This window comes from Lottia gigantea (assembly GCF_000327385.1).
Source record: "Lottia gigantea unplaced genomic scaffold LOTGIsca_2, whole genome shotgun sequence".
Taxonomy (NCBI): Eukaryota; Metazoa; Mollusca; class Gastropoda; family Lottiidae; genus Lottia; species Lottia gigantea.
This window is the reverse complement of record NW_008708400.1, coordinates 5,553,960-5,577,747: the sequence shown is the minus strand read 5'-3', so window position 1 is coordinate 5,577,747 and position 23,788 is coordinate 5,553,960. Positions and strand designations below refer to the sequence as shown.

Sequence of the window (23,788 nt, the reverse complement as noted above, 5' to 3'; positions counted from 1 at the left end):
ACAGAATATCTATAACCATTTATCAACTCTTATCGGTATGATGAATGAGTTTATGTAGAATTGACAAAAAATCTTAGTAATGATAACATTGAGCTAATTTTATAGTAATTGAGAATCGTGAGGTATTCTTATGAGTTTTTGTCGGACGGTGGTCACCATTAATTTCTTTTCAATCTCGCCACCTCCTTAAGGCACGTGCCACTAAGGATGTTTATTGTTGGCGCGTGTCTAAAAGAATCTCAAGTGTTTTCCTGGCTTTGATGAAAGTTGGTAAGATCTCAACTATTAACACTTATGTTTTTGAGGTCATAAAGTTCCGAGTTAATTATATCTGAAACATAAACTTCTTCATAGAGTGAACAAAGCATTTTGCGGACAAACCAATTGAATGACTTAATTGTTGAACTAATTTATTCAATTATTGTCTACAAAACATTTTCTTGACTTTTTTGTCATTTTATTTTTTCGTGAAATAGAAGGAAACACAGCTAGAATGATTAAAATAGAAGCATTCTGCGAAACACACAAAATATCGAGAAAACCCCTTCCAGATCTATAGCAACAATTTATAAAACGGGTCCATAATGGACTATGGCCTTCCAAGTCGAAAACATTTGCCTCATGTTTATTTGGACAGCGACAAAACCCTTTGAATTGATATTATAAATGCAGTATTTAAAAGCTAAATATATGAAAATTTACACTGAGAAATAGACCAATCAAACATTTCACAAAAAAGGATCTTTGGACAAAATATAGCCTTGACTTTTGCGGGCTAAGATCTCGTGCCAAGATATCGTTCATTACTCTAGTGTTATAATTAGGCTAATCTAGATGTTCCTAACTAATAGGGAATACGCTTTCGTGGCTTCGTATATTGTTTTGATATTGTGTCATAATTAAGTTAATTGTCGATAAAAGACTTTTATAATAAGCAAGCATCGGAAGAATAACCAATTTGTGCAGCTAATATGTTCCTGTGGTCGAAGGGAGATAATTCATTTGTTGTCAATGCTGTAAGCGGTGAAAATAAATCTGAAGCCGCTGATATCATTAAAACATTGTTCATGAAAGAGTTAACTCCCCTACTTCAATGTCAATAAATTTCTTGAAAAAGGTAAATTTCAATGATAATTACTTCATTACAGTGTGATTGCTTGTCTTTTTTCGCTTTTTGTCATGCATATATACATTTCTTATCAGGGAAATCCAATTTTTTTTCTTTGTGGTGATTGCCATCAATTTTTGTGGATGGAAACTAAATGTCTCAAATGAAATTGAAATAAATTGATCATCGGTATCATTTTAATTTATCAGATAATATAAGCATAAAAAAAATCAAAAGATTCAATCAATGTCAACGAATATGACATTTCTGATTTTTACCATAACCACCAGAATTGCATTTTTTCAGATTGAGTTTATAATATTGTTATTACTGTAAACATGACCTCAAGAATTCCTGGTGTCAGTTCCAGACATTTGTTGAACAGGCTCAAATCATGGTAAGTAATAATCTTTTGTAGGCTAATGTAAGCAGACTTCTGGAAAGGCATGTTGAGTTTACAAACCTAATGACTTTGTTGGAGGCAGCAGAGCAGAATGGTGGACAGCTCTGATAACCTTCTATAGAACCTGTGTGTATGTAGATGTGTATGTAATTGATGGTACTGATAGATAAATGGTATGAACAATTTATGTTTCGTTCTTCTGATCTTGGCCAGTGCTTTTATTGACTGATATTATGAATTATGAATTTCAGGAATCTGCAAGGAATAAGACATGGGTCTACCATACCTCACCAACCGATAACTAAAGTATTGATAGCTAATAGAGGAGAGATAGCTTGTCGCGTCATCAGAACAGCTCAGAGTCTGGGCATTCGTAGTGTAGCTGTTTATAGTGAGGCTGATAGAAACTCTTTACATGTTGCTATGGTAACTATTTTATATGCTACAATATGAATTTTTGCCAAAATACAAAGTTTCCTGCTATGGTATGGCGTATGAAGGATAGAAGAGGAGTCAATCTTACCCAATTCTCAAAATGTGATCCTTGTAGATATATAGTATTATGTGATGATTTATAAGGCATTTTAAGAAATGTCTTAGCTCCGTTATAACTTTGAAAAATTTGTTTTATTTCACAACCAAGTGGTTTTTTAGAAAATGCATCATTTAATTTACTGGATTGTACACTGCAGAATGATGATTACAAATTTGCTCTTATCATTGCAGGCAGATGAGGCATATTTTATTGGTCCTCCACCAGCCAGTCAAAGTTATTTATGTCAAGATAAAATACTAGAAGTTGCAAAACATTCTGGTGCTCAGGTACAATATTCTTTCATTTTTATTCTCATCTTTAAAGGGATTTATAAAAAGATCATTTTTTGTGTTTTTGGGACACTGATAGCTTCGATTTGCACCATTCTCAAAATTTAGATAAGATGTCTGTGTTTTTTTTTCAGCTTAAAGAGGTGAGACAGAGAAACCTTGAATTGTTTGTAAGGATGATATATCTTTGTCTTTAGGTTTTGCTTAGGATATCATTATTTGTTTGTTCTAGAAGTAGAAAAGATATTTTTAATTGCAGGCAGTTCATCCAGGTTATGGTTTTCTATCAGAGAATACAGAGTTTGCTGAGTTATGTGAGAAAGAAAACATAATATTTATTGGGCCACCTGCTTCTGCTATTAGAGATATGGGTATTAAAAGGTATGCTTATATTTCAGCTTTCTCAACTCGTATTGTTTAGTATTTGACATCTGATTGAATGAAGATATTATAGATTTTTATACCTCAGGTGCAAACCTTTAGAATTTTTATGGAGTATAGAACATAGAGCATCTGCGATCCTACGTTGCACCCGGATGTTTGATAGCTGTACAAGAACACATCACATTCTAGAAAGGGTCCATATTGAAATGTTCAGGATTTATTCAAAAATGGATCTTATTCATCTTCTGTTAAAACTCTTGGATTATTTGATTGAGTCAGAGCTGTTTAGTATATTTGAATATTTAGAGTATCTAAATTATTGTATTTTAAAATGCATTTGCTTATCGATTTTTCTTGCAGTACATCAAAGGCTATTATGTCGAAAGCTGGTGTACCTATAATAGAAGGTTACCATGGTGAGGACCAATCAACTGAAAGATTAAAACAAGAAGCTGATAAAATAGGTTATCCTATCATGATAAAAGCTGTCCGAGGTGGTGGGGGAAAGGTGAGACCATTAGAAATTTAAACATCAGTTGAAGAACAAATATTTGAATAGCAAATCTTTCAGCTACATGTTAGTCAGCAAAGGGAGAGAATTTGACCTAGATTTAGGGGTGGTTCGATTAATGAGTTATGCACGTTTGGGATTCATGAAATCAATCAACAAAACAAGTTGGAACTAAATACGAATATTTGAATATTTCAGGGTATGAGAATAGCCATGACAAAAAATGACTTTGATGATCAATTAGAATCAGCTAAAACGGAGGCTATGAAATCTTTTGGTGATCAGATTATGTTATTGGAGAAGTATGTTGAGACACCAAGGTATGTTAATAGAATATTCATGGTTACTTTAAAATTCTTTGACTAGAAATCATCTATTTATCAAAAAGACTACAGATTTGATATTGAATAACTGAAGTTAAGTGTATGTGTATGAATTATTTGCGTTATCTTACATCCAATACATGTTTTTTCTGTAATAATATTCGAGAATCAGCATTATAAATTATGGTATATTTCAGACATGTAGAAGTTCAGGTATTTGGTGATCGTCATGGTAACTATGTATATTTATTTGAAAGAGATTGTAGTGTACAGAGAAGACATCAAAAAATCATTGAAGAGGCACCTGCTGTAAGCTTTCTCAAATTATAACATCCTGTTTCTCAATAAATCTTGAAATAAAGCTTGTCTTAAGAATGGTATATCTCAACATAAAATTACAACTTTCGACTAATTTTTATCATAAGTATTTTAACAACCTTATATTGACACATTTTTCAAAGGCCTTAAAAAATTTTACATTTAAGAATTTGCATATACATGCTTGTTACATTTGCAACTGTTGATTTAATATATAATAATGGAATTTGTAAAATATTTTGCAGCCTGGACTAAGTGAAGAAGTAAGGAGATCTATAGGAGAAGCTGCAGTAAGAGCAGCTGAAGCTGTTAATTATGTTGGTGCAGGTAATGTTATATTATATTCATATTTTATTTCTTATATTGGTTATACATAAATTTTTGGTTTTGAAATGCTTTTCATTCATAATTTCACTATCAAATAGTTCTTTAATCTGAAATAATGTAGAATGTAGAAATAACAGTGTTATTATTATATATATTATAGGTACTGTAGAGTTTATAATGGATAAACACCAGAAGTTTTATTTTATGGAGATGAATACCAGATTACAAGTTGAACATCCTGTAACTGAGATGATAACTGGTACAGATCTCGTGGAATGGCAACTCAGGGTAAAATGACACATATTTAATCATGGGGGCTGGGGCATTGAATTAGAGGCTGTGCTGCCCATGTCTTGTGCACTAGGCAACTCTCTCTCACTTTGTTAATCTATATTCTTAACTTTATTTATCTTGATTCTTTAGCAAGTTAAGCTCTTTGTTCACTTTGTGGGGTTTGAATTGATTAATTAAACCATGGTTTCTCTTTGACATTGTCCAGTGAGGTTGTCATTGATGATGTGTCTACTTCATTAGATGAAACAAATTTTCTGCAGTTATATTGGTAGAATTTCTCCCATTGCACAATGGTGTTGGCTTTCTAATAACTAAACAATGTTCACATCAGCAGTATTATGGAACCGTTGTCTTTTCTAGGTTGCTGCAGGAGAAAAAATACCTAAAACTCAGAAAGAACTCAAGTTGAAAGGTCATGCATTTGAAGCTAGAATATATGCAGAAGATCCCAACTCTAATTTTATGCCTGGGGCAGGTCCTCTCTTACATCTATCTACACCTAATCCTACTGATGACATTAGAATAGAGACAGGGGTTAGACAAGGTACGAGTCCTCCGTTTTAACCTGATTCTGTTTGCACATTTAACTTCAAATAGATAGGTTTTTTAAACCACTGCAAAACTTAATCTTTGTTTCTTTCAACCTCGATCAAGGAAGACTCAGTACTCATAATTCTTGGTGATGTTTCATAACTTTATGATTTACATTTAATTATCAATGAAATGTATACAGTTGTCTGTTTGGTTGTGCCTTGGATCACCTAATATAATGACATGGAGTCTAGTTTGTCTGTTATAGTAAGTTATTTGTGGTATTTTGGTTGTATTATAGGAGATGAAGTATCAGTGTTCTATGATCCTATGATAGCTAAACTAGTAGTATGGTCTGAAGACAGGCAATCAGCATTACAGAGAACAATAGCAGCTTTAAAACAATATCAGGTACACTTTTCATCTTATATTCTCAATGTAAGGTCTTCTCATTCATACTTCATATATCAATACGTTATCCATCAGTATTAATGTTATACTATTGGTTTTTAGGTGATATTCTCACGTGTATCACAGGATTTTATGATTTTAGGCCTAGTGTATTATGACACTAATTTCTTCAGTCGAATTCCCAAAAATATAGGTTACACATAGAAGCTGATTAATAGAAATGGTCTAAAATAACTTATTACATTTTTCAGGTAGTTGGTCTAAGCACCAACATCCAGTTTCTATTAGACTTAGCCAACCATAAAGAGTTTCAAGCAGGAAATGTTAATACAGATTTTATACCACAATATTCTAAAGAATTATTTCCAGACCAACCTTTGACCTCACAGGCTATATGTCAAGCTGCTCTAACTATGATATTAAATAAACAAGATCAGTTATATCGCACCAGTATTGATTCTCTAGGTAGGTTATAAATCAACTAGTCATCACTACATAAGGCGGAAATTTCCAACAGGTTCAGTGACTTGTAGAAATACGAAAAAAAACCTAAATTCTCAAACCAGCTGTGTACCTACTGATAAGTTGTTAAAAAAAACATTTCAGTTATACTTTCTCCCATTGTCTAATACATATTATATTTATATCTAAAACTGTCTGTTTTAGATCCCTACTCACCATTCTCCTGGTCTACTGGTATGAGAGTTAATGAAAATAGAACACAAACAGTTTCATTATTTGATGGAGATAATGGTAGGGCAGATTTTTTGTTTCATATTTCTCATAAAAATAAAATCATGTGTTTACTACGCCAAGCAAAATACCTTTGTTCTTTGTCAGAAATGATTTCAAATTGATGTGAGTTTCTATGGAAGAGTGATGCTAGCGGCACATCTATAGTAGCATTGAAATTGTATTCAATTTACTTTTTTTGGTATACTCCAAGTTATGTGATGTTACATTAAGGCAACTCCATTATTGTATAAAAGCACCTTAATTCTGTGAAGACATATCGTTTTGGTTAGTGTAAGTCAGCCTTATTTTAAAACAAACTCTTTCTAATAAACATATAACAAACCTTTCGTTCCTTCCTCCCACTAGAAATATCAGTAGAGATCATACAGTATTCTAACAGTGAGTTTGAGATCAAGACACCTGATGGCAGTATACATGAAGTAACTGGTGAGATAGAGAATAGTGGTGATAAATTAGAACTAACGTGTTTTATTGATGGTATTAAATCATCATCTTCTATAGTTATTAATGGTAACTCTCTACATCTCTTCTCAGGGGTAAGTTTATGAAAGTTTTGTTTAGTTCTTGAGTCCAAAAATACCATTGTTTTGCCCGACAGCATATTGATAAGTGTGGTGAAAGTGTCTTATGCCCAAAATTGAAATTAAAAGTAGTATTATTGATATACATTTGAAAATACAATAATAAAATATTTTCAATTTTGAAATAGTACTCAAAACATCCATTGTAGAGCCATATAGAAATATTAAAACAGAAGCTAATTAAACCTGTTGTTTCTCAGAGCAAGGCAGCATTACATGTCCTTCACTTTTATTGATAATGAAAATGATCAGCTTTAATACTATTGTTCTTATTTTTGTAGACTGGAAATCGTGAATTAAAACTTCCAGTACCTAAATACATGGAATCTAAGATAGGAGGAGGGGCAGCAGGAGATGCTGTAGCACCAATGCCAGGTGTTATAGAACGTGTATCAGTAAAAGAAGGATCTAGGGTAGAACAAGGAGATCCTGTAGTAGTTATGATTGCCATGAAAATGGAGGTGAGGTCAAATATATTTAAGCATTTTGGCACTTTATGGTTCAATGGAAGGGAGAATACCTCAAGTTGTGATATTCAATGCTTAACCAAGCTTTCCTGATGAAAACTTCATATCTGAAACACATAGCATGATTTTAGCTCTTTTCTTGTGAAAATATTTTCCCTCTCAAATTATAAAATAATACTGTCTAGTTCTATTTGTTCTAAAGGCCCCTTTTCCAGTTGATAAAGAGCTGAGGAGAGCTTCTCATCTTTTAACAAATAGATTGAGCAGTTGCAAATATTTAAATAAGGCTTATCATTTCAAAAAGACAGAGGTTTTGAATTATGTTTTTGAATACTGAACATAACATTCTAATAGTGTGAACAGAAAAACTTCAAATTGGCATTATTTATATTTCAGTATGTTATAAGAGCACCTAAATCAGGAGTAGTAGAGAAAATAGTACATCAAGTTGGTGAAACAGTATCTAAAGGGACATTACTCATACATTTAAAAGAAGATAGTGAATCATAATCTGTGATATTTTATACACATACTCTGTACAGCATTTAATTATTGACTTTATATTAGAAAGGTTTTATTTTTACCTTCAAACTAGTGCTCTAATGTATTTTAAAAGATTGTTAAAACAAATAAAAAAGGAAATAACAGTATGTTTGACTATGAACACATTGTACATGTATATTACATTTGAAATGATTGTAGAAATAAAAATAGCTCAGGGAAAACTCAGTATCAATATTTGATCTGTTCAGGTACATAGATAATTCAGATTAGCACAATGAAACTGAATGTGATATTGTAATATTATCAATAAATTAAAAGTAATGATAAAATCAAGTCATTAATGAATTCAAAATATGTATTATGTAAAGTCATATCCTAGATGTATTTTTGTATTAGGTGCTGTAGCCTATTGATATTCTTTATACAAAAAAACATACAGGAATGATTGCCAATGGTGTTATATAGAAATTATTAATATAATCAAATATTTAATGAATAAAAATTCCCAAATAATATTTTTATAAGAAGAGAAAGACATCAAGTCTAACAGTTACTGAATTATTCACTATGGTATTATAGAAGTGCTTTAAAGCCATTTCTTTACCCTGTCTTCCCAAATTAGAAAAATTAACAACCATTGTCACTGATGCATGTCTGAGGGTCTGACATCTCGGCGTTCGGATGGAACAATAAACCAAGGCCCTGTGTGCTACAGGCTGTGAATCTTAAAAGATTCCTTGTCAATTTTAAATAGAAAAGAGTTGGCTAATGCCTCGGTCCTGGCAAAATTTCCCGAATTGCACACTGAATGGTGATGCCCATCTTCATTAGCCCAATAAGGTGCAAAAGATAAAGACTAAAGGGTCTATTCATTGTTGAATATTTTTTCAGTGTCTAGTTAATTACTTACTACAAACATCACATCAGTGTTATTTGCGATTAAAGGGAGAAAACTCCATTTATCGGCGAAATTGCCACGCATGTAGTCTCGGGTTTCCACACGGGATTAAATATGTCGGCTTAGAAAAGAATTTCCTGAAATAAATTTTTTTTTTACATATTAGTCACTTTTTGACTGTTTATAACAAGCGTCGTTTTAAGAAAAAAACACCATTTCGCTTAGACTATTCAAGAAGGGGTGAGTGCTGTTTATAGTCTTTTTTGTTTCACCTCTCCACTCTGTCGAGATGTTTGTTTACATAGCACATCTCTGCATTTGTTTGCAAATTGCTGTCACAATCGCTGTCAGAAAGTGTCACTTTCATTACAGTTACATTGTTGTAAACTGTCAGTCATTGAAAACTTTAAGTGCAAATGTGAGCTCATTATACTTTGCATATCACAGTCTCTGTCGATTGTCAAACTTGGTCATGAAAATTCTTCTTAGATGTAAGCTTATAACTATAAGCCTTAAAAATCGGTTACACAAATATCTAAGATTAAACAGTTTTTAGTACAGGGGTTTTCGACTAAGGGATAATTGCTCTCAAGGGGGGTAATTTTGAAAGTTTTTGAAGGTAATCAGGCAAAATTTTTTCGGACAACTATAATTTAAGTCATTCTCTATTCAGTCAGTAGAAAGGGGCTAAGGTTGTAAAACCATTGCTCAAGTGGGTGATATTTAGTCAGTGTAAAATTTTGCCCTAGATCATCAATAATGTTGTGTTGTATTCCAGGAATCTTTCATGTTTATGTAAATAGATTGATAATTGATATATTAATAGCTCTAAGAAAAATTGAAGGGAAAAGCTGAACTGGATATGAAATTTTCAGAAAAAATTTTGTCCGTGGGGAAGGTCTCTGATTTGTATCTTCTTTCAGCAAAGGGAGAAGATGAAAAAAGTTGGTAAAGAATTTTTATGGAGCCATTTAAATTGACTCTTCAACAAGTTACATTTAAAGAAGGTGAAGAAGATCCTGGAGATAATTTGTTTAATTCATTTGATGCTGTTATCAACTGTAACTATGATTCACAACCAACAAATGATAAAGATACTACTGTAGAATACAAGAATGAGTATCAAAATATACAGTATACAACTTGTGGTCTAGGTAATTTTGACTTTCAAATTTTATAAAAAATCGCTCACTCAAGGAACAAAACAATATTTAAGGCTGAGGGACTCTTATTTTTTGGTCTTATAAAGTAAAGTTGTTGCAGTTTGTTACCAAAATTGTTATGCCACTATAACTGAAACAAACTGAACTAACATACAATTTGATGCTGACGATCTGGTATTTTGTAGAAAATGAAGAAGAATTCTCAATTCATGAAGTCTAAAAAGTTTTCTTGAAAAGATTCCTAGAGTAAGGCTTATTACGAAAAAGAAATAGCTAATATTATAATTAAAGAATATTTCTTAAACAACTCTTATATTACCAAGCTGTTTTATACATTAATTATAATTTGTATGTAGTGTAATTTAGTATCCTGTTACAATTGAGAAAATCCATTATAACCAGGTGCTATAAATATATATTATATTATAATAACTAAACATTCTCACAGTTAAAATAGTCCTCAATACATCAATTGTAGAGTGATATAGAAATATATATATATACATGTACACAATACCTATAGCTAACAGCTGTTCTTAATACGTTCAATTCATTCATTTATTTTATTAAAAACATGATGTATTCCTTCATTAAATAACTAATTGCCACCTACTGTTAAAGGGAAATATAAACTATATTAATCATAATGATAATGACTATTAATCATGAATAACAACAAATGGGTACTAATTCCTTAAACTTAATACTTTTAACTATGCATGTATGTAAAATCTTTGATAACCTTGGCTTAAACTTTGGGTTATGTTCTTAAATTATGAATTTGTTGTCTTCCAACAGAAGCTATGTTATTTTATATATTTTGCTGGTACATAAATATTGATTGGCTGCTGAAACCCATGAATATCAAATTGTTTATGAATAACTATAATTCTACAGTATACAATTTGGTCTGTAACTTCGTGCGCATTTTGATGCTTAAAAACATGTTGGCAAGGACTTGGATAAAAAATATGACCAAAGATTTTTCGAGGTTGTACTTGCTCTGATTTAAACTGCTCTGATTTTGTTCATGTTCATAGATTTCTCTATTACTGAGAGCTAAAGGATATAAATAATTATTCAAATGTAAACATTTATTGTTAGACACACCCAAGAGTAATGAGACTTCATTGCATTTATAACAAAGTATAACAATTTTTAACAGGTATTCTATTTCTATAACTTAAATCCTAGTTTTGATTATTGAATAAATAGATGATTGTGTTTGTATATCATGTCTTTACAATTTACATTTACTGCAAAAGCAAAAGAAATTTGATATTTTTAAGAATATCTCTTGACAAAATAAAGTTTTCAAATTCAAATACTAATTTTTTTTTCATTTTTGAATATCCAGATGTTGTTGTACATTCATTATTAGAGCAAAAGAAATTTTCAAAATATATATAAAAGGATTAATAATGAACATTTTTCGCATGTGTTTTAAGCAATTGTAAAACTAATCTAACATTTTGATAATTGAACTTATTGTGACTGCATCTCAAGGATATTTTGATAATTGTTGAACCAACAAAATCCACAATATATCAGGCTTAACGAGATCAAACTTTTCTTTGTAGATAATACCACCCATTCAGTTGGAATACAAGTTCCGAGAAAATCAGGCAGTGGTAAATCTAGTTCCAGAGATTGGTATAACTATTTAGATCCCCTACAAGAAGAAGGTCTAGATGATTTTGTGATCAATGCTGATACAGATTTTGTTAGTCAGAATGATAACTTTAAACCAAGTGTAACTGACATATCTACCATAGCACAGGTAATGGGCCATAATTCAATCAAAATACTTTTAATGATTACTTATACATTTTTAATAGGGAAAATAAAAAAATAAAGCCACCCAAAGCACTCTTCAAAACTCTGATGATTAAATGATCTATAAGATAGAGGCAAATTAATATGATGTAAGGAAGAGATAACATAGATACATGTATTGATCTCATATTTTAAGACCTTTTTTTTCGGTATCAATTGATTTAAGGGAAAAAGTTGATGATTAGGAGCCATGTTTGTTTATTGAATCCATGTCACTCAATTTGATGAAATGTAGTCGCTAAAGTTAATTGAACTTTTTCTTTCCAGATCTCATCAAATTCATCTGCTGCTAATAAACAGATCCCACTCAGTAATTTAAAAAACCTGAAAAGACATGTTAAAACCTCACTAACGACCTCTAGAAAATACACTATGCCTAGTGAAACAGAAATAACATCCAAGATGAGTTCTCCTACAACTCCTATATTAGATTCATCATTTGATACCGTAGCAGAGGCTCTACATTTACAGAGAACTGTTATTGGTAGGTCGTTCATCAATGTATTGAGAATCATAAAGAAGCATTGACGTCAAGTTTTCTTACGATATGATAACAACTTTTCATTTCTCATGTTCAAAAAACATCAACTTTCAGATATTAAAGCATATATTTCAAGGACAATATCCCTTACAGTTTTGAAGCTGGAGAAAGAAAATATAAATTTTTGGAATGGTTAGCTTTAAGTGTATCCCAAAGACTATTACATACATTACATATTTAATCCTAAAACCATGTGAAACAGTTGACAAATTCAGTTTCAGAATGACATAAATTTTTGTATGTGAGTATGCTGTATGCCACGGTTATTTTTGTAGTGGAGTTTAAGCTTAGAGTGTTTTAATACTGTGATTAACAATATCAAATTCTCACTGTTAAATAGTGTTATATTTATTACAGGAAATAGTAAACTAACTCCAGCCCCTCCTGATGTAGTGGCTCAGATTGTAGCCGAGGCTGAGAGAAAGATGAGAGCTGAATCAGAGAGTAATGGTAGTGTGTCATCACTATCAGAGACTTCTAGTTTATATTCTCTAGATCAGGTATGTTACAGACCACATTTATTTTTTTACTTGCTTTAAATTAAGTAGTATTTATTATAATTGACATAACTGTGAGGAAAGATGTGTTAAGTTGACAATCATCATTTTTCTCAGATTCTCTGAGCTTACCTTAAAGCTTATAATTTTGATACATTTTTTTCTATTTTAGACAATGTCACCTAATAAAGAACCAGAAATTGAACCTGGCATTGAAGCAAGAGAATCTCCACTAGCCAACCAAGAAAATGTAGTCATTTCCCAGTCACCAGCATTGAATAGAAATAATTCTAATTCTAGCACCCAGTCTGCACAAGACATAGAAGTTCCTCCAATCAATTCCTCCCCAAGGGAGTTAATTAGAATCCCTGCTCAAGGGTTATCAGTCACCAAAGAAAAAAGCGGATTAAAAAATCAAGAAAAGCGAACCAGTAAGACAAAAGACTCTCCTGAAAGTGGTCAAAAGTACCAACATGATAGACTATATAGAAAATCATCAAATGAAAGACTGGTTGATAAATATAATATCTCTGATAACCAGTCTTTCCTTGAGTCGTTATCTCCTGTGAAAAGTGTAGATATGACTCAGTTTTTGCCTCCACGAAAGTTAAGCTCTTCAAGCCAAGAATCCTTCTCTGAAGTCCCCAAAACCATGATTGCTGAAACACCTAAAAAAATGCAGGATACACCTCAGACCTCATCTGAGCCAACAGCTGCTCCCAAATCTGAATTTGTCCTTCCAAAATTAGGTCCATTGTTTCCAAATATTCCCAAACCAATATTTAATGTCCCAAGAACACCAGTCCCTACTCCCCATAAACCCACTGATGACACAAGTCAAGCCTTAAAGATACAACTAGATGCTGTTTTAAGAGAAAAGGCTAGACTTGAAGGGCAGCTAGAAATCCTAACCACAGAATCCAATTCTAATCTTCAAGAAAGGGCAGAGCTTCAAGCACAACTGGCTTCTTTGAAACTAAAACTGCTTCACAGAACCACTGCTGGCCAGGATGAAAAGAAACTTGCTTTAAAAGCTGATCTTGAAGAAATGAGAATGGTGAGACAGTCTTTGGAGGACTCCATGGCGGAAGCCAAGAGAAATTTGGATGAAAAAGCCCAGGAGTCAAAAATTTTACAAGATGAACTGCATGTAACGCAAGATGCAACGGACAAACTCCATTTAAAGATGAAAGAATTAAGAGACACCCTTTCAGCGAAAGAAATGACCATACAGGCTTTGAAAAACAAGATAGCTGAGCTTTATGTTGAAGTTCAGAATACTCTGCAGTCTAAGTCAGAGGCTGATGCTGAAGCTTCAATATCCAAGAATGATTTAACAGCTTTGATTAATGCTAAGGAATGGTATCAACAGCAACTCCAGCTGGCCCATGAAGTGAGATGCAGCCTCCAAAAGGAGCTTACAATACTCCAAGCCCAGAGTGTGTCACAGTCATCAGTGGTAGAAAGATTGAAAATGGACAACACAAAACTTAGACAGCAGCTAACTGAATCACAAAATAAAGCTTTGAAAGAGAAGGAATTGTTGGCCAAGCATCTGGAAGCTATTCAAATGGACATGATGGATAGAGAAGCTGCTTTTCGTGAGATGCAAGGCGAGAAGAAACTCATAGAAGACTCTTTTGATTCTCAATGCAAGTCTGTGGAAGATGAATATTCAAGGATATCTATGTTAATGCAGAGTAACTCAGAGCTTGAATCTCAGCTGGAGAAAGCACAAGATGATGCCAAGAAGAAGCAGATGCACATCCTTACCCTTGAAAGTCACCAGATTGAATTGGAGAAGAAGCTTACTCTCTCTCAAGAAAAGATCAATGAAAAGGATGGGATGCTGGAAGATCTGAGAAGAAAAATTATTGAAGTTGATGAGCAGTTGAAAGCATTTCAGAGAGGACTTGCTGAGAAAGACACAGAGATCATGAAGTTGAAGGAAGAAAAAGCCACAGCTGAAATTGCTTTGAATGGAGCTTTAAAAGAAAAAGCATTGGTAGATAATGCATTAGATGCCTTGAAGTCAAATATGGGAAAAGTGGAAGTTAGTTTCAAACAGATGAGACATGAGCTGAGTAGCAAAGTCACAGAATTAGAATCGGTAAAAAATGAGAAACATGAATTCTCAGAGGAACTGGATAAGGTCAGGAAAGAGCTGGAAATCAAAAGAAGAAGTTATGACACAATCCACAAGGATTATGATGAGAAGTCATCTGCATTGAATGACATCCAAATACAAAAATCAACCTTAGAGTCACAGATTGTCTATCTGAAGAACGAACTTTTGGTAATACAGGATTCTAGTGAGAAGAGAACAAAAGAGCAAAATGCACGAGAAACAGAACTAGTAAAAGAGTTGCAGGAGGTGAAAATAAAGCTTGTTCATGTTCAACAAGAACTTCAAGAAGAAATGACCAGAAAGGAGCAAGTTCAGCTGGTGCAACAGTCCCAATTAGAGTCTGCAGCCAAACAGAAGGATCTGCATGACAAAGAGATTCAAGCAGAAATTGAAATGTCTCCAAAGGATCAATCAAATGCACAATGCACATCTCAAATGCAACAAACTGACATAACCAGTGATAACTTGAACAACATAGTCCAGTCATCAAGAGTTCCACTGATGGATGCTGAAATGAACACAATTGACCATAAAGTCCCAAGCATGGAGTCCTCTACAAATACAGTATCTGTACAGAATTCAGATGGTCAGAGCCAAACTCAAAGTGTCAAGCAAATGGATGCACAAAGCAACACCATCCCAGTAAGATGCAGTGATGCAGATATTCAGACTATTGACCATATAGTGGATACAAAAGACTCTGCTGATAATACAGTAGTTACTGAAGCTATTGGAATCAAGAAAGACAAAACTCCAAAAGAAACTGAGCAAACTGGTGAATTTTTAAATGAAACTAAAGACAGACAACTCAGTCAAACTGATTCCTCCATGAACACAGTTCCTATACAGCAAGCAGATTCTCACAGCCAAACATTGGAAAAGCAATTGACTCATTCAGAAAGTAACACCACTGTGGTTGAAAGCAGTGATAGCCAGATGCAAACTTTGGAAAGACAAACCAGTCAAATGGCTAGCAATACTGACTTGATCGAGCTGACTGAAGCTCACAGCCAAACTGTTGAAAAGTTGATGCCACAAACAGATTCCTCAAGCAACACAGATGATGTGTCTGTTATGGGTGTCAGAGCCACTTTAGAGCATTCCCATAGCCAAACAGATGATATTGTGGGACAACCTTCATCAGCCTCCTCAGCTCAGACAACAATGAACCTCACAGATATGTCAGAACTAATTCAACAAAATGAGTTCTTTGCTAAATCTTCTCAAGGAAGTGCTAATATGCCTTCATCTGATGGTTCATTTCAAACTGAACCTATTGAAACTCCTAAATCTCTTATGGACTCCTCAATGCAAACTATTGAATATTTAAAGAAAGTCTCACAGTCAAACAAAGAGACAAACACTGAAGTCTTTCAAAATATTGTGCCTTCCAATAGTGACAGTGTAGATGGCATTAATTCCAAAATCTGTGATAATTCTTCTGAATCTTATGACAATCTTCAAAAAGTTTCAGAAACAGACAAAAATATTGTAGAAAATAACCAAGCAAAAATTCATGAAGAGCCTTTGCAATCATCTGTGATCATAGATGGTATCTCGAACGAAATTCATCAAAAAATAATGGCAGAAAATACTAGTCTAAAATCGAAAGTGGTAAACCTAGAGGACAATTTAGTGTTTCATCGTGCTGAAGCGAAGGAAGTGATATCGAAATTAAGTGACAATTTATTGGTTGTGCAAACAGAGTTGAAAAATCGGCAATCGAACTATGATCAGAATGTTGAAGTTCTGGGTGAGAAATTACGAGAAACGTTCACGGTGAAGCAGCAGTTAGAGAGTGAATTAAAGAGTTTACAGAAGAAATTTGAAAACGATAATGTTGGTGCTGAACAGTACAAGTCACGCTTACAGGTAAAAATTTATTGGAATTATTATCTTTTTTTTCAGCTATTTGTATCACTTGTAAAAATTAAATCTCCAATTTCCGGCTTTCCATTACAAAAATGTACGATGAAAGACTTCACAGGTAGTACATAATGATTATAAAACAACACTGGCTCAATATCAGCTAGTCATCAAATTTAAAATACCCGATTTGTATGATTCAACAAAAATATACCCTGAAAGACTTTGCAAGCAATAACTACCAATATTATGACTTCAGGGGATTATTTGGCAAGTGGTCACTGAAACTCTGAAGCTACAGCAAGAACTGTAACAGTATTTTACTTATAGTTTATTTTGAAAGACTATTTATTTTCATTAAATGTTATGATGGAATTTGAATTAAGTGATCTTATTTCTCTCTGTTTCAGTTTCTACAAAATGAATTGGACACAGCATTGAATCGTGTAAAGGAATTAGAAGACTACATTGTAGCTTTTCAAGAATCTAAAAACAATGAAATAACAGAGCTACAACAACATATTACAACACTGGTTCAAAATATTGAAGATTTAAAAAATGAGAAGGAAGGTTCTACTAAAACTGAGGAATTAAACCAACAATTGGCATTAGAATTGGAAAAGGAAAGAGGTAGATTAGAAGGTATGGATATATTTTTTTTATTCTATTAGTTCTTAGATATGCTAACATGACAATTCCAAGGAAAAGCATTTAGTTTCGGACTGCTTCAATGATATTAGTCTTTGCATACTGTCTAGGGAATTTCTAATTTGAAAGGTTAAGTGAAAGCATGTTAGCTTCAGTAACCAACAATTCATAACGAATCCCTTTCAGTTTGTTCTCAATATTACCAGCCTGTGAATTTCGTTTTTGGAACTATATTTAATGATGATTGGTTAATTATTGACAATTGAAGAAACATCAAAATGCTCAAAATGTGAATCAATATCGCAACAAACAAATAAAACTCCAAAATTGTTTCTGAACAAATGATTTCAACTTTTCTACATTGTCAAAGAAAACAAAACTCATTAACAAAAATAAATCATCTGGTATTTTAAATAGAACGAGGATCAACAAGAGGTTTGAAATGACCTAAAAAATGAAATGAATAAAGTTTTATGTCCTACTTTCTGCACCATATGGGCTAATGAAGACGTGCAAAGCCATGCAGGGTGCAATGAGGGAAATTTTGCCAGGACAGCAGCATTAGCCTGCTCTTTTTCGATTTCCTAATGACCTAAAGACAGGCAAAATAAACAAAACATTAAACAGTTATTGCATCAAAAAATTCACTTACTGTGCTTGTAGAAGTCTTGATATGGGAACTTCCATTTCAAAATCAACTGTTCTGATTCTCTGAAAACAAGGAGTGAGTCTGTTGCCAAATAGTGTCTAAGTTTACAAAACAGCTCAATAATGAACAATGGATCTAATATTGTTTTGATTGTTTGCATGACAAGATTCAAACAACAGTAAACTATGAAGGCTGAGCAGTACTTCTGTATTGAAATATTCTATTTTCAAAGATTGTTCCCTTGAATACAGCTCAAACAGCATTAGTTTAGATAGGCTAATTTGATTTCTTTTTAACTTGAACATTTACTCAGAATTCCAAGTGAAAAAAGGGAGCTTTATACCTTTACTTTCTTAAATTGTTCAATAGTGCTCAAGTAATCTAGTTGTAAGGTTGCACTAATTATTTCTTTGAATGATAGTTACTTCATACTGAATAATGCTCAATAATGACTTTAAGTTATGAAAATTGACTGGATGACTATTGCATCAAAAAGGGAGGTAATTGGTTTGTCTTTGATCAAAATGGCTGATGTGATTTATAAAGCACAATATGGATGTACAACAACTCAATTACTTCTAAGTACAGGATCTTATTTTTAAATTGCTTATATTTTATGGGTTGTGAACATATTTTCAAATCCTTCATATCATGTAAGGCCTAAGAGTGAGAATCCTCCAATACTTTTCTACATATTTGAATTTTTTTTTTTGTACAGTCATCATTTCTTTATACTGGTGAATTGATATAGTCATTAGCTCTTATGTTATATTAAGACTTTAACAGTTGTATTTCTTAGCCATTTTAATGTCACTTCATGTAACCAGAGCTTGAGATTTGTGAAATTAAACATGACCACCGTGTTGTAAACTTTAAATACCATGTTTTTTTCTATGTAACATAAATGTAGCATCTGTCATCATTATGTATATTGGTCTACTAGTAGACTTTTATATAGACTTGTATATTGATTTTTTACACTACATACAATTCATTGACAATACTTGTCAACAATATAACTTATAGCTTTTTGGGCCATATTTTGAAGGATTAATAGCATTGTGTCACAAACCATGATAATTATACATCATATTGGATTTATAATTAGAACTGAATGTTTAACAGGATTCTAAAACGGTATCATTAATTTGAAACAGTTCAATATACTATTAGCTGTTTTAAGATAAAAAAAAAAATGTAAAATTTGTAGTTTCACTTACTCTTGGTAATGAAATGTCAATATGTTTTACTGTTAAGGGAACCCCCATATGTCCCAGCTGTCCTGATGTGTAGTTGATTCTAAATAGTGTTGGCAGCATGAGATAAGTTCTTACCCGTTAGTATTCATACATCATTACATAATAATAGAAATAATAAGAATGAATGACAATTTGGTATCAAGTGAAGTAAATAGTCAGTTTAGGTTTGGTATGATGTCCAGTACAGGTCATTTTTATTTGGAACAAAAAAACAAAGATATTGAAAATGCAATAGCTAAAAACAAAGAAATGTCAAAACGATCTGAAAAAAATGTACCCTTTACTTATACAAGGATCAGACATTTTTTATTTTACAGTTTTGTTTTTAGAAGCTTTAAAATATATGGTCTACCAAGAGTAGTAGACTGGAACGAAGCATTACCTGTCAATTTTGTATAATGTATTTTCAGGATTGATCCAGAATAATGTATCATTAAAACAACATGTGGGCCAGCTGGAGGAGGCACTGGCACGTCGTGAGTCAAGTTTAGTAGAACTACAGACACATCTACAGGATAGTAATAAAGATAGGGAGTTGACCTCTGATGATTATATTAAACAGGTCCATTCTCTAGAAACAGCTTTACAGAAAGAAAAGGATGGGCAACGTGATCTCCGAAAACAGGTTGGTATAAAAATACTGAATATAAAGCTTCTGATCATGGCCGTTGATTTTGTAGCATTTGCAGTCATATCTAGTGAAGATGAAAAATGGTTTTGGTCTTAATATCAAAATGAGCAGGTTTTGTGGATTTTATCTATGTTCAAGATGAAGTTTGAATTGAAGTCTTCACAATTCATATGCTGTATATCTAAGTAATATTATAAATCTTATTAAAAAAAATGACATCATTGAAATCAGCAAAACTAATCTTATTTGTATGTTTATCTTTATAACAATGACCAAAACTGTACAAAGTCTGAAAAAGTTGTCATTTGCACATAAGGTAGCCCAGCCACTCTATTTTCACATATAACAGAATTCTTTATTTCATGTGAGTCAAAACTCTCAGCAATCCAGAGTTTATCCAAGATTATGTATTTTCAAACTGTAAACCTTGGATTTTAATTTCAAATTTTTTATTTTTAGATTGGTTTAAAAATAACAGAAAATAAGAAATTGAAGAAGAATAATGAGGAGGTTAAAAAGGAACAGGAACTTTTACGTCACCAGGTGGAGATACATGAACAGGAAGTAGTCAAATTACAGACTGAGTTAGACAATAATCGTGACTTTGGTGTCTCTCACCAGTCAGAAGTGAAGAATCTACAGTTAGAGAAGAAAAGTTTACAGTTAGAATTAGAACATGTCCAGAGAGAGTTGTCTGACAATGTTGCTAGAAATTCTCTTATTAATGAGGAAATGGAGGTTAGATATTGAATTGTGTTAGACCTGAGGGCTGCTTACTTGGAATTTGCTCCTCTTCACATGTCAGTTAGCTAAGCTAAATCAGTAGCCAAGAGGCAATAGTAGTCTAGATTTTGTATTTACAAAATACATTAATGCCTACAGTAGGTTGCTTTGGGTAAAAGAAATGTGATCTAAATTATTTTACAAGCTGCTCTTCATCTTTTTGTCAGTGAGTTTTCTCATGCACCTATATGAAAGTTAACCCACATTTTTTTGATTGAAACAGGTCAGCACGAGATTTAAGAAGTGAATTTTTGAAGTATGTGGTCAATTTTGTGTTCGATATATGTAGAATATAATTAACATGCTTTGACACAATCACACAAATTTATGTTGTACGTTTCTGGATTGAAATTCGTAATGTAAGTAAATATTTCCATCCACAGAGTTTGCAGTGGCAGATTAACAAGAAGAATAGAGAAGTGGATTTTGCCCAGAATCAAGTGAAACTGGTAGAAGAAAGACAACAGTCTGAGATAGACCTACTTAGACAGACAATCCAAGAGAAACAGACTGAAATAGAGGAGCTTCAGAGAGAATTATTAGGTGCCAAACAAGAGAAAATCAACCAGAAATCGCGAGTCACTGAGTTAAGAAGTGCCTTAAAATCTTCTGTTCAATATCATAAGGTATGTAGATTATATTATTTTCAGCAATTGTTGTGTATACCCTTAAATGATAACATGACATTAAATAATGAAATAATAACATGGTCTTATTAAGATTTCTTTAATGAAAAATATTTAAGAACAATTGATTTTTATAAATTCATTTTTGACACTATTTTGCCGGCAATTTTTTTTAACTAAGATAAATGAAAGATAAAATTGCAACAATCAATACCCCGACTGTGAATGATTTTACAATCTTTAATTTATATGAGTAGTCACAGTGCCTTTTTAATCCACTGGATTGGGATAATTCACAGCAAAGACGGAAAAATTTAATTTTTGACTTGCAGCTAACCAAGAAATTGAATTCCAAGAAAAGTAAAGTTAAGAAAGAAGAAGAAGTGGTGGAACAGCCAGTTTTACCAGATGCTACTAATGGTACCACCCTTGGCACCCTAGAACGCTCTACTATGGTAGAGAAAGGTGTGCAATGTGAACTCCAGGACAATACTGTGATACCAGCACCAGAATATGATCTTGATGCCATAGAAACTCTATTAGAACAAACTGCTATTCAAACTCTAGAGAGCAAGTAAGTACCATGGTATTATTGAGAAGGTTGTCAAAAGTTTCATTAGACGGAAAGAAGGGAAGAACAATTTATCACACAGGAAAATAACTTTAGTTCATTTAGGATCCTTTCTACTAGCTGGTCATTGGCAAACTGCATTGCATTTATCTTTCCCTGATTATTGGTATCCATTACAGATGGGTCAACTGGAATAATGAGGAAAGATGGCTTAGTCAGGGCTTTCACATGCCAACCAAGACAGAAGCCATGACCACCATTTTTTACATAACCAAGCAATTGACGTCAGTATGCAATGTTAGTATGTTAGTATGCAATGCTCTTAATGACTGCACTACAGAACCATAGTTCTCTCGGTTAGAAATGTCACCATGGTACTGATTCCACTGATGTTAATGTTTGTTTTGTTTCAGACCATTAGATAATCTCCAGTCTTGTTTGATCTCATTGAAATCTCAGATTAATGGGCTACATATGTCAATGGAAGTTCATACTACAAATATTCATAATTCTAATCAAACTTCTTGGTAGGTTTTCATTCTTGTTATTCGTTGTAGAAAGGTAAATGGACAATATCAGATGTATCAATGTTAAAGCTCTTATTATAACAAATTTTTATTTTCGCATCCTGATGAAATTCTACCAAGATATTCCAACTTATAGCCAACTTTTGTTGCACCAGATATGTGATTGGTTGAATATTTTTCTCAAAAACAATCATAAGTTTTAAAAGGATAAAAAGGTCATCAAAATATTTGCTGAACTAGTTGATAAAGCTATCAATATCACTTTTCATACTAAATGTCCTGCTTTCTGTTTAGCATGCAATAGCTGAAATTAAGCTCCGCAACTGTTAAAGTAAATACTTGACAACAATATACCTTTACACCAAGTTATAAATAAGAAACAAAATTTATTCTACTTTGTAAAAATCTGATTTATTTTTCAGTGATATTGAAAAGGAAGTTCATGAGTTACAGGAAGTAGTAAGAACTGTGGCTAATACCACATTTGCTTCCTTAACAACCAATACAAAATCTATATCAACAGAAGGCTCACAGGGGGAATAACTCTAGAATTTTAGAAACAAGGGACTACAATATGCTTTTATCAGGGGGTTTATATATATTTTGTGATATGATTGCAATTTTTTGGATTTCTGTAGAAAAGATAAAATTGTGCTTATAATGTTACATTACTTTGAGGACAATATTTCAAAACATAAGCACAAATATTCTTCTTTTTGGAAACTGGAAGTCTCAGATTAAAGAAGCGAGGGGCCTAGGTTATTAAACTGGGTTGAGGGAAATTCAATTTAGAATATAGACAAGGGCCATTATAGTATAGATAAATAGTGCAGTATTAGTTCAACTTTATTCTTATAGCAAACCAATCACCCTTTTATATGTGCCTATATGTTATAAATGGAGAAGTGCAATTTATACCATTTCTATGTCACAAACTATTGACCGTGTATTCTTTGTTAACCTATATTATTCATTTGTTATGATTAATTAATATTTCATATTTTAATTTGGTTTGATAGTAAAAAATGTTATAACAGAAAGGCACTCACTAAACAATATTGCATGCAATGCCAATTAAGGGAGGTATACAGATTTCACTGACGGTATTATTTCAGTCTGCTACCTAAAGGGTAAGATGGCAGATTAATTTCAGATTTGGAGAATGGTGCACATCCAGAGGTGATTCAAATCAAAACTCAAGCAGCCCATATTATTTTTAGGTTGTGCCTGTAGTAATGATTGTTATATAAATCTTCAATTATATTTATTCAGCTTCAGTTTAGTCTTTTGTATTGTCCCATGATGTGCATATAGTTCTTCTGGAAACAAATTACCTTCAGTGCATAAAAAACTTCGCTTGACGTACCTCATTTCATTAGATTTATCCTTTAACAATATCATTGAGGTTGAAGGATTAATATT

General features: G+C 32.6%; 2 protein-coding genes across 2 annotated transcripts; both read left to right on the top strand.

The window, feature by feature from the left end:
- Positions 1-1,751: 1,751 nt before the first annotated feature.
- Positions 1,752-7,749, top strand: LOTGIDRAFT_103911 (hypothetical protein; the record flags this gene model as incomplete). Its single annotated transcript, XM_009053472.1, has 15 exons — positions 1,752-1,937; positions 2,238-2,333; positions 2,596-2,717; positions 3,081-3,228; positions 3,430-3,551; positions 3,752-3,863; positions 4,118-4,199; positions 4,360-4,487; positions 4,854-5,037; positions 5,326-5,435; positions 5,687-5,900; positions 6,102-6,188; positions 6,537-6,727; positions 7,054-7,233; positions 7,636-7,749. The coding sequence occupies 15 exons, from the start codon at positions 1,752-1,754 to the stop codon at positions 7,747-7,749; spliced, it is 2,076 nt and encodes a 691-aa protein (XP_009051720.1).
- A 1,853-nt stretch (positions 7,750-9,602) lies between these two features.
- LOTGIDRAFT_228413 (hypothetical protein) lies at positions 9,603-22,909 on the top strand (the record flags this gene model as incomplete). The annotated part of the gene is made up of 13 exons (XM_009053471.1): positions 9,603-9,795; positions 11,385-11,584; positions 11,908-12,124; positions 12,539-12,681; positions 12,851-14,974; positions 15,212-16,678; positions 17,083-17,314; positions 19,639-19,853; positions 20,319-20,597; positions 21,026-21,268; positions 21,601-21,842; positions 22,253-22,366; positions 22,789-22,909. The coding sequence occupies 13 exons, from the start codon at positions 9,603-9,605 to the stop codon at positions 22,907-22,909; spliced, it is 5,790 nt and encodes a 1,929-aa protein (XP_009051719.1).
- Positions 22,910-23,788: the final 879 nt, after the last annotated feature.